The sequence below is a fragment of the Arachis ipaensis genome, chromosome B3, assembly GCF_059453495.1.
Source record: "Arachis ipaensis isolate K30076 ecotype BB chromosome B3, ASM5945349v1, whole genome shotgun sequence".
NCBI lineage: Eukaryota > Viridiplantae > Streptophyta > Magnoliopsida > Fabales > Fabaceae > Arachis > Arachis ipaensis.
This window is the reverse complement of record NC_142438.1, coordinates 10,940,626-10,952,579: the sequence shown is the minus strand read 5'-3', so window position 1 is coordinate 10,952,579 and position 11,954 is coordinate 10,940,626. Positions and strand designations below refer to the sequence as shown.

Below are 11,954 nucleotides of genomic sequence, written 5' to 3'. Positions count from 1 at the left end.
GAAAATCGATGTATGATATCAAATGAGTTTTGAATATCATCCAAATCTGCTCATAAATCAAGCATTCAACATTTCAAAATAAATATGTTGAATAACATTACTGTTTAAAGCTTGATTAAAATATCACAGGCTAGTACTTCCCTTGATAACATTAGCATATATTAAGGGGGAGCCATGTGATAACTTGAAAGGGGGAGAAATTCAAATTCAAAGGGAGTACTCTTTACTCAATCTTTAAATTTCTTTCCATTTCAATTTTAATAATGTTTGTCATCAAGGGGGAGATTGATGAGTTTGGAAAACTCTAATTTAATTTTGATGATGAACAAACATTATTAAAATAATTAATTACAAAATTATTAATTTGATTTTCATTTAACATATGTTAATTAATAATTTTGTGATGCAGGTTTCTAATTGGGCCGAAAATAAAATTCTGATACAAGCCCAATTAAATAAAAAAATTCAGCTTTGGTTTGATGCTAGAATATATGATGAGTATGGCTGAATTGTTTCTTGTGCTAATCGGGCCAGATTGAGTTATTATTACTACAAGTCCAAATAAATGTTTTCCTATTTGCTCAATGCATGATCCAAAAATTCATCAGGAAAGCAAATGTTATTATTGGGCCAGAATTAATTGTTGTTGCAACTAAGCCCAAATTTACATTTGATGAAAGTTCCTCATGCATGATCCGGAACCAATGGAAAAAGGAAAGCAAAATTGCTTCCAACGGATCCAAGCATTTCACCATGTGATAGATTCCAAAATTCATTACATTGTCATTTATTGCATGGGAACTATGAGAGAGAAAACAAGACACTTGATTTGATTGTAGCACTTATGGCTACACGCTACTCAGCAAGGAAAGAATCATTTCATTTAATCTCATTCTCTTTCCTAATTCAATACTTTTCAAATTTCTCTCTTCTCTCTCTATTTGCTTCTCTTCTTCGGTTATTACATAGGAAATAATGGATGCCATGGAAGCTACATGGAGCTACCGAAGTGAAGGAAGAGCAAGTCTAAAGACCATCACAATGATGGCAAGAAAACATAACAAAAGTGTGCTGTGGCTGAGATTTTTACCAAATATGGTTAGATTTGGTGAGGTAGTCTCGAGCTCTTCATGCTCAAAAAGGAAGAAGAAGATTCGGCCAGCAAGGAGGAGACTCTTGGAAGCGTGACTTGTCTTTGATTCTGCTCAACCACCACAGGAAGTAGCTAGAGTGGCGAAGTGATGGTAGAGGCAGAGATTGAAGCAGATGAAGTCATCATCATCATGAAGCATCAAGGGCCAGAAATTCATCTTGGAGAGCAAGCCAAGGATGGAGAGCTCGGATTGATGAAGAATGGTGACCAAGAAAGGACTAGAGGTAATTGCATGTTGGGTTTTGCATGGTTATCTCTTCTCTCTCAATGTGGCCGAATCGGTTCTGTTTCTTGAAGAAGAAGAAGTTGGCTTGGGTTTTGGCTTCAAGTGTGGAGGCTTCTCTCTTCTATAAAAAGGAAGAACAGCCACTATTTGGAGCAAGGAGTTAAAAGTAAGCAGTGAGAGTGCAAGGCACAGGATTCTCAGAGCTACCTAAGCTTACAGATTTTCTTCTCCTTCAATGTATTCTGTTTTGTATTTTTCTGTTTAATTTTGTCATGTCTTGAGTCTCATGGAAAAAGGCAAACAGTGAGGTTTGTATGAAAAAGCCATAGAGCGGAAAAAGGCAGAGAGTGCAAAATTAAAAGAAAAAGCCATAGATGTCCTTAGAGTTCCTTTGTACGTCTATGTTGTGTTTCATGATTCTGTGGGAATCTCCTTGTAAGTTGGGTTAGCACTTTACAGTTTGTAATCAAGAAGATTATAGTGAAATTTCATCATGGTTGTGATGGAGACTGGATGTAACTTTCTCTCTTCTCTACCCCAATTCTGTTTCTATTGCACAGGAGGTCAAACTGAAAAATATCTCGTGTCAAGTGACGAGACAAAAAGAAAAGTCTCGTGCCAAGTGACGAGATAAAAATAAAAATTTCGTGGCTAGGGACGAGACAAAAATAAAAAAGTCTCCTGAGGTTATCTCAAAGATCAGCAAGTGTTACTAAGCAAAAAGGGGGCTAAGATTCAATCCTCTTCTCTTAGCCACTGAAACCATCAAATGTTATTGTCGATCCCTATCTTTAGGGGTGGCAAAGCGGGCCGCCCAACCCCAACCCACCCCACTTAGACCCCACTATAAATGGGGCAGGCCAGCCGGCCCAGCCAACTAAGGTGAGTTCAAAATGCTAGCCCACCCTGTTTTATGGCGGGCCGGCCGGCTAATCCACTTGACTCTTTTTTTTTTTAAATAAAATTTATTAAAAGTAATCAAAAAATAATAGTTAAAAAATTAAATACAAATACAAAATAGTTAAATTATAATATAATTTTTTCACTATCTTTTTTTATTATTTTTAACTTCAATAAAATTGTTCAAAATAATATTTGTCAATAGAATCATCTTTATTTTAAAAAATAAGTCACAAAATTTGAGTATATATACAAAATTGTAAAATAAAATAAATAAAGTTAATAACTAAAAGAAGAATAAAAATAAAAAATAAAAAAAAATGTTTAAAATTATATAATTATTAATTTTGTAGTAGTAATCACTCTTTTATTTAATAAAAAAGAAAAATAAAAATCTTTGCCCCGGCGGGCCGGCCCGCCCCGCCCCGTCAAAACCCACAAATTTGGCGTTATGGGTTTGACAGATTTTTTTTTTAATTTGGCGGATTCCAAATTCCAACCCAACCCGCCATTTTTAGCGGATTTAGCAGGTCGGCCCGACGGATTCAACCTATTTTATACCTATGATGGTTTAGAGAGTGAGAGGCTGTAACACAAGAACTGATTTTCAAATTATCTGTATTGCATTGAAACTATGTTTTCTATGATTTTCGTTTTTAGATTTCAAATTTCAATAACACAAATTACATAACCTTGTGGTTTTTTATGGTGTACCATGATATGATAAAGACACAAATTATATTCCATGAATTTACACAAATGTAAAATGTTATATGATCATAATGAATACTTGAACGATGGAAATTGAATTTTATATATACTTATTACTACTTTTTATTTCATTTTATCTATTCTTTTTTTTGTATGTTCTTAAAATAAGGTATTTTAAATGTAAAAAAAAAGAGAGAATATATTTTTGATACAATTTATATATAAATAAGCAAAAAAATGATAATGATAAAATAAAAAAGAATTATAGAAATATCTTTCATATCGTAGAATCATTGAATAGGGATTATAAGAATATCTTTCATTGAATATTTATAGTTTTACCAAATTTTTAATTAGATTTCTATACTTTTTTTTTCTTTTTAATTGGGTCTCTAAGAGTATATAAGTAATTTTATAATTCACTAATATTTTTTTGACGTTTAATATTGATAGGGACTAAATTGAAAAAAATATGTATATAAGAACCCAATTAAAATAATATATATAAAAATTTAATTAAAAATTTGGTAAAACTATAAGATTTGCAGAATAATAAAACCTTAATTAAATATATACCAACAATTTCAACTGCTGGCATAACAGACTGTTGTCTACAACTCCATGATACATTATAGTAGGAGAATTTAGGGTTTGTAGGCGATACTTTAGTTTTATCTTAAATGATTTGATGTAATTAATTTTAATTTGTCTCAATATTTTTTATAAAATTTTAAGGAATAAAAACATCACGCAACAAAGATAAAACATAAATAAAAAACATCATATTTAACTTGAAGTTTGGATTAGCCAAGTCCAATACTATTTTGAACTCACAAAAACACTCTCATCAATATTAATAATCAGTTTTCCAACCTAAATTCTTCTATAATTTTTATAGATATGATAATCTCTTTTCACATACATTTACTACACACATACGTCGTCCTATATATATTATAACAACCACGGCTGTTATTCACACAATAATCCATAAAAGGTGGTTGTTATTAACACAATAATCCATAAAATTGTAGAGGATAATATATGTCATAGAAGATAGTTATATATTTAAGAAGAAGGATAAAAAGTCATTAGAATTTATTATTTTTTATTATTAGTTAATATTAATATTTAAAATATAGAATAAAATATATTGTTAGATTATTAAATTAATAATATTAAACTAAAAAAATTAAATTGATAGTTAAGTGATAACCAAAAATAATAAATTCTGAAATTCTAGCATTTCTCATAATTATCGTTATCGACAGAGTATATATATGTTTGTGATTAACCTCAATATTCCGATGCTTGTTCGATTTCTATAATGTTATTAGGTATTGTTTATTAGTTTGAGAGAAAATGAGAGAAAAAAATAAAAATAAATAAATAATAATTTTTTGTTTGAATATTTTAGAAAATAAAAAAGAAAGAATTATTTGGTTATTTTTTGTGTGTTTTACCAATTTTTTTTATTACAAGTAAAAAAAATATTATCTTTTATGTATTTTTCTATTCATAGTTATATTGTTATTAATAATTATTAATAATATATACTTAGTTTTAATATATTATTATAATAGAGATTCATATTTAAATACTATATGTATTAAATAAATAATTTAAATTAAATATATAAAATTATAATATTTTATAGTATTTATAAAATATAATAATTAATAAATAAATAAAAATATACTTTATTTTATAATAAAGATAAATTTATTATTCCATATATAATGTATATTTGAATTTACATATAATGTAAATAAGAGTATTAACATAATTTTGTTCTATTATAATTTTTTTTTCATTTTTTTTTCTATTCAGACAAAAAAAATTCTCTTTATTTTGTTTTTATCTATTTAATTTTTTCTTCGTCCAAGTAACACATAAAAAAATCACTTCTCTTTTTTAGTCAATATTTGGTAAATATTTTAAACTTTAAATAAAAATTTTAAATTTTAAATTTTAAATTTTAATAGTATAAAAATAAAATTTTAGCTAATATTAATAAAAAATATTGACTCACTAATATTTTTCATCCTTTATTAGGTCCAATTTAAAAGTTTATACTTAAGTGTATATATAAGAGCTTTTAAATAAGTTTTTACTAATTATCTTTTTGTTAAAATAATATAAAATATTTTTGAAATAATTATTGTTGTATTTGTGATAAAATTAATTAAGGATAAAGTATATTTTTTGTCCCTAAAGTTTGGCAAAAGTTTTAAAAATACTCATAAGTTTTATTTTGTTTCAATTTTGTCCCAAAAGTTTTCGATTTGCATCAAATATACTCTCGACAGCTAAATTTTCAAAAAATTTAAGACCAATCTAACAATAATACATGAAAATTATGCTTGATTTGCTTGTGTTGAGGGTTGTTCTTATGAAATTGTTGTTGAATTGATCTTAAATTTTTTTGAAAAATTAACCATCAGGGGTATATTTGATGCAAATCGAAAATTTTTGAGATAAAATTGAAACAAAATAAAACTTAGAAGTATTTTTAAAACTTTTGTCAAACTTCAAGAACAAAAAGTATACTTTACTCTTAATTATATTATATTTTTTCTAACGAAATACTAATAAAAATTTAAGTGAAAATTTTTATATATATAAAAGTCCTGTTTTCTCTTATACATCTCAACTCATCAAACCCACATTAGGCTAGACATATAATATAAAAGTTTAACTATAAAATTTTAAAAGACCTAATTAAAAATTTGTTAAAATTATAATAATTAATAGAATAATTATTAAACCTTAATTATATGTAAACAATTTCATTTTGAACGAGTCTAAGACCCAAAAGTTTCACACGATAATCTTTGAAAGCTTTATCTCATTTAAGTAAAAGAAGTAAAGAAATTCAACATGAACTGCGACAGATACATACAAAGATTTCATTTGAAGGAGTCAAGAGTGAAGAGTTTCAGAACAACCTTTGCGAAGCTTGAATTCAAGTAAAAGAACTAAAGAAATTTCATAGTAACTTACATAATAAATAAATCACAAAATTATTGTGCTGAGACAATAACAATAAACTTTACAACCCGAATTTCCCTCCCTATACAGTGATGAAACTGGCCAAATAAATAAGCCAATAAATCCCACTAAAAATAGGGTATAGGATCGACTATAAGTTACAGTTTGGCACAATTTTTGTTAAACTTGAATAAACACCTGCCCTAAATTAAATAACTGAGGTAGATAACTTATGTTATTAATTAATTAATTCACTGCATATACATATTCCAAAATAAATAAAATAGGTAATAAATAATAACTAATTAAGTTGCAGTTGAAGTGAATGGTTTGGAACTTTGGATTGATAATATTACTAGAAGTTTAATATGTTGGAGTAGGTATAGTTTTGGAGCCATGGACTATTCAATTGAGCCCAAAATGTGTCTTGGGTCCAATCAGTGATCATCATAGGCATTTGAAGCTCTGGGATTTTGTCCTTCCCAAATGGCAATTGAAGACTACTTGTGTTAGTGTTAGTGTTTGTGTTACCACAACAACTACTTTTATTGTTCTTTGTTGTGTCCTTGTTTTCTTGCTTTGTTGTTGTCAATGTAACATGTACCATTTTTTCCTCTTCAACTTCAGCTTCAACCTCTTTCTTAGTAACAACATGTTGTGTTGGTAACAATTGCAGATTCTGATTCTGATTCTGTTGTTGTTCTTCATAGGACATGGTGTCTGTGGAGGAAGGTGTAGATTCAGGGGAACCTACCATTTGCTTCATCTCTTCCTCTATTGCTGCTCTTTGCTCCAACACTTTCAACGAAGTCGCCTTCCTATATATCTTGCATAGTACTATGTCCTACAATAATGTATGTACTGTCAGTGTAAAATATATTTTATACACGTATTTAATTATGTGTTATTATACAATTCAAACAATTTAATTAATATAATAGTACTTTAACAACTACTAGTGATAATCCTACTAGTATTATTACTTTCTAATTTAATGGCATAAAAGTTAAAAATGGAAGTTGAGGTTTATATATGAGGGACCCGGAACCATAAACTAGAATATAAATATAGAAAGTACCATGACTTACTCCTATCACTATCCATCTTTTGCCATGGAAGTTTCCTTCCCTATATAGGACAGTTTTATTTATTTTAACATAGGATAACTCATAGGTGAACCAATTAATGCTACTAAAAACATCATAGGAAGCTTCCTCTGTAATTTAACAGAGCATGGTCTAGCACAAGACATTTAGAAGTAAAAACTGAAAAGTAACTAAATGTTATTAATTAAAGTTAAATATGTGCTAACTCCATGTATAATTTGAAAAATTAATTAATTAATGGACAAAGAAAGCTTAATTCATAGCTAATACATGTGGATAAAGTAGTGATTTACAATCATATAGATTGTGTTTGATTTTAAAAATTAGAACGAGGCAAGATATTAAAAATATGGTATAAAAAATAAATACATAAAAATAAATAATTTTATATTTTATTTATTGATAAATTGAATATAAAATAAAATAATAAAATATATAATTATAAAAAATTGTTTTAAAAGTAAAAGAAAAGTAAGATACCTTAGGCAAGGGGCTATTGTCAGGTAAACGGTACTCATTCATGACCCAATCGGTCTTGGATCCACGTGGAGCTCTTCCCTCGTAGAAAACCAGTGTCTTCCTCAATCCAATGATGCGCTTCGGATCAGACAAGGTAACGATCTTACGGTCCGAACCGGTTGCTTTCCAAAACCCTTTCTCGGTGGTCCGGTTTGGCCTTCCCCCGGTTCCATGCTTTCTGTCCCGAGGCACAAAGAAATACCATTCCCTCTCTCCTACCTTCGCCAACCCTTTAAACAAAAATATTTAATTTTAATACACTGACAGTACGATACAGTGACAGTGATAATAACAAAAACAAAGAACACCGAGTTTAATTAATCTATTAGTACCTGGCAAGTCCCAGGGATCATGGTGATAGATGTTGAGGAAGCCTATGACATCGAAACGGAGCTTCTTTCCAACGACCATGTTCTTGAGATAGAAATCAAGGAGCTCTTCTTCAGTAGGGTGAAACCTGAATCCTGGAAGTGTAACTTCACCGTCTATTACTGATGAAGAACCCATATCAATCATCAATTATGTCGCTTGCTTAATTATGGTTCTCTTTTTGTGTTGTTATGTTTAAATGAATATGATATTGAGAGGGGTGTGTATATTTATAAGGAGGTGGAGTTGGTTGTGTTAATGGAGCTCATAACTATTTAATTTGTGGCTTTATTTATTTAATAATTGTGATTAATGATGGTGATTTGGGTTATGACTTGGTCATGAGGTAGACTATACATAGAAGAGGACAGAAAAGAAAAGACTTGAATGTTGATACATACTATTTGATGGGGAAAAAAAAGAGATTACCCATTTTTTTTGGAAATTTCCAATTCAATTTGTTAATGAGTAATTCATCACAAATTTAAATTTTATTTAAGGTGATAATACATAGAAACAAAAAAATTAATAGAATATATTTTATTTAGTATTTATTAATAAATAATAAATTAAACAAATTTTAACTATTTTTTATTATTAAATATTTTTGTATTTAAAAGTTTGTCATCCATAATTTATTATATACAATAAAATTTAATTTTATAATATTTATTTAAGTTAACAAATAAACTAATGAGTAAATTAAGTAGATATTATTTATTATTGTTGTGAGTGCAAACTATGAAAGTAGTGAGATTTATTTGGTGGGGAGCATAGAGTTAGTGGACCCACGCGGCTTGAAGCAAAAAGTCTGGTGACTAAACTGAGGTGTAGGATTGAGAAAGAAAAAAATTGTGCGGTGTTAGAGAGAGACATGTTAATGTTAATGTTAATGTTAATGCTATTGCTAGTGTTGGTAAGTTTATTTTATGCCTTGACCTCATTTTCTCTCAGTTTTGGACTTTTACCCGGAAATTCCTCTTTCACTCTTGCCATTCTTTCTCTACACTTTCCCTCCCTTTTCACATTATTATGCTACTTAGTCATTACTTTGCTAAATTCTTCTATTATTTTTGTGGTACATCCGTACTATTTTTATAAAAAATATCAATGAATTAAAATAGCAAATGTATATTTTTTTTAAAAATTTTATATAATAAAAAAGAGAATCACTTATATAAAGATGTCTAAAACGTCTTTTTTTAAATATGTTTTTCAGTAATTAAAAATTAACATATATAATCGATTAAATCATGTTATTTTTGTCAAAATTAAGCTAGACAAATTGATTTAATCGAAAAAATAGTGAATCAAATTTTGAACTGGTCTAAATTAATATTATTCTTTTTATAAAAAATGACTACAATACCTTTATTAGAAAATGATTAAAATACTCTTATTATATATATATTAATTTTAAAAATTCTAAATCCTAATCCTACGATAGAAAAATAAAGGACTAAAATTTAGAATTCTCAAAATTAATATATATAATAGAAGTATTTTAGTCATTTTCTATAAAAAAAAATATTAATTTAGATCAATTTAAGATTTGATTCACCATTTTTTGGTCAAATCAATTTGTCTAGTCTAATTTTGACAAAAAATAACACGATTTAATCGATTTTATATGTTAAATTTTAATTATTAAAAAATCTTTATAAAAAGACGTTTTCAGCATCTTTATTTGAATGGCTCCCAATAAAAAATACTTCAAACAAAAATTGTGCACTAAATTTCTTTCAATTTTTTTTACATATGTAATAAATAGAGATAATGGATAATAAATACGAGCAAAGTTGCCAATTTTTTAATTGTCCTACATTGTCTATTTACATTATTCTACGTTCTACTTCTTCCTATGAAAAAAACTTTAATTTATCATGTAGTCGCATTATCTATTTTTATTACGGATGTTAAACTCTCTAGTTAATTTAAATTGGTCTCTACTTAGTTTAGGCATAAGATTCAAGCGTGTTACTTATTATAAGAATTAGTTTAATTTTCATTTATAACCTATCGTTTTTAGGTAAATAATTAGAGCTAGTGACTAATAACCTTTGATTTAGGTGCCAAGAGGAGGAACCTAAAAAGTAGAACTCCAATTTAGAGTATTTAGCAGGTTCATGTTTGGAAAGGAAATATTTCTGTGCTATTGTGTGTTTTGGTTTTCTCGGTTGAGTCTAGATATCAAATAAACTAATTAACTAGTCAGATAAAAATTCAAATGAAACTATCATGTTTTGCAAAGTATAAAATAAAAAAAATAAAAAATAAACCTACTAAATTCTAATGTAATATTAAGGCATATTTTGTATTTGTTGTAATGGAGTCGAACCGGTCGACTGAATCAAGTTAATAAAAAATCGACTATCTGATTAGTTCGATTCGGATAAAAAATTGATTGACAATAAATTAATTTAAATTTTAGCAGTTAATCAATTTAAAATTATAAAATATACAAAAATTATATATTTTATATAATAATATATTATTTTATTATATTCGGTTGAATACCAATTAAAGTTTTAAATTTCTAAATTTATTGGTTCAATGACCAGGTGGATTTTTGAAATGTTGGTGTAAGTCTTGGGATTCCATGCTCTAACTATTCGGTTCTAATGCATTTACGGGATATTCATAAGTTCTAGATAGTCATAAGTGCTCAATTAAACCTTTCAGTCTTTAATTTGAGTATTTTTTTTAAGATTAATTTAAACACAGACACATTACGTATATATATAATGAAAAGGAATAACTATTAAGGTACATGGTTCCATATTTGCATATGCTTGAGTGAGTAACAGAAGTGTTTGTAAATATTTTTTTTAAAAAAAAAAAAAGAAAGAAAGAAGAAGAATCTATGTAATGTCTACTAAAAATGTGTGTATATGATGATTTTTTTTTTTCTGTGTTTTTGATCAAGTGTGCCAATTTAATTTGAACCTATTAATAAAATAATTTTTTTACTACGAATTCAACTTTTGTCTTTCTTTAAGGGGAAAAAGAAAAAGTTGAACTCGTTTTGGTTTGTTGGTTACTCAATCTCATGTACATTCCTTTTCCTTCAACATTATTATCAAAATAGAAATGATAAGGTGGTCAATCTTATAACCATGTTCCATTTTCATCTTTCTAATCATATCGTGATAGTAAATATTATGACTTTTGATAATAATTAATCAACTTGACTATATACTAATAAAAGGGCAAACTGTAGCAAAATAAGATTCCTCTTGTAGTTAATTAGCCAGGTTAGCAATAATAGACATTAATTGTCTAAATTCTAAGTTAAGAGAATTGATCGTCAAGTATATATTCTATAATACATAGAAAAAATATGTAAGAAAATTCGTTGTATATAATATTAATGACATCAATTGAGAGAATACATTTCCGTAAATTAGTGTTAGTGAAAAAGAAAGTTGAATTTGTTGGAAAATAATGTGGAATTTAATTTCCATTCCGTTGGTCGGGAAATTGATTTCCAAGTTGTGGCCCCCTAGCATGGGTTAGAACAAAGATCTTGAGGTCTCCTTTCCTGTTATAGAATGAAGAAGAATAATAACTAACTTTCTTTTATTTTTGACAAAACAAATACATATATTTTTAGAGTTAATAATAACAAACTTTTTTATTATTATCCTTAAAATTATACTCGACTTTTATAGTAGTCCTTAAAATTAATAATTATTTATATTTATGTCTGAAGTTGCACTTTAAAATTTATAGTCATCCTTCAAGTAATTTCTATCAATTGGGGTGTGCATAGGTTGGGTGAAATCGGGTTTGATGTGACTCAGACCCGATCCAAAATATATACCGAGCCTATTTATTAGACCCGAACCCGACTTTAAATCCGATGAAACATATATACTTTTGGACCACGATTATACCGGGTAAAAATCGGGTGAAAACCGGGCAGTTAATATTACATTACCTTGATACTTTCTTATAAACTAGCATGTGAAAATATCCA

The 11,954-nt window shown here is 27.8% G+C and overlaps 1 protein-coding gene across 1 annotated transcript; it reads right to left on the bottom strand.

The window, feature by feature from the left end:
* Positions 1-5,926: 5,926 nt before the first annotated feature.
* On the bottom strand, positions 5,927-8,344 carry NAC036 (NAC domain containing protein 36). The gene is made up of 3 exons (XM_088510150.1): positions 7,939-8,344; positions 7,568-7,836; positions 5,927-6,825 (listed from the first exon to the last, which is right to left on the bottom strand). Exons 1-3 carry the CDS (start codon positions 8,120-8,122, stop codon positions 6,337-6,339), a joined length of 942 nt encoding a protein of 313 aa, XP_088366276.1. The 5' UTR covers positions 8,123-8,344; the 3' UTR covers positions 5,927-6,336.
* Between the last annotated feature and the right edge of the window lie 3,610 nt (positions 8,345-11,954).

Excerpts from the sequence above, each read along its gene's own strand:
- NAC036 (XM_088510150.1), bottom strand. The coding sequence starts at position 8,122 with ATGATTGATATGGGTTCTTCATCAGTAATAGACGGTGAAGTTACACTT. Across the intron at positions 7,837-7,938 it reads TGATCCCTGGGACTTGCCAG|GGTTGGCGAAGGTAGGAGAG; the intron begins GTACTAATAGAT and ends TTTTGTTTAAAG. Across the intron at positions 6,826-7,567 it reads ACAATAGCCCCTTGCCTAAG|GACATAGTACTATGCAAGAT; the intron begins GTATCTTACTTT and ends ACATTATTGTAG.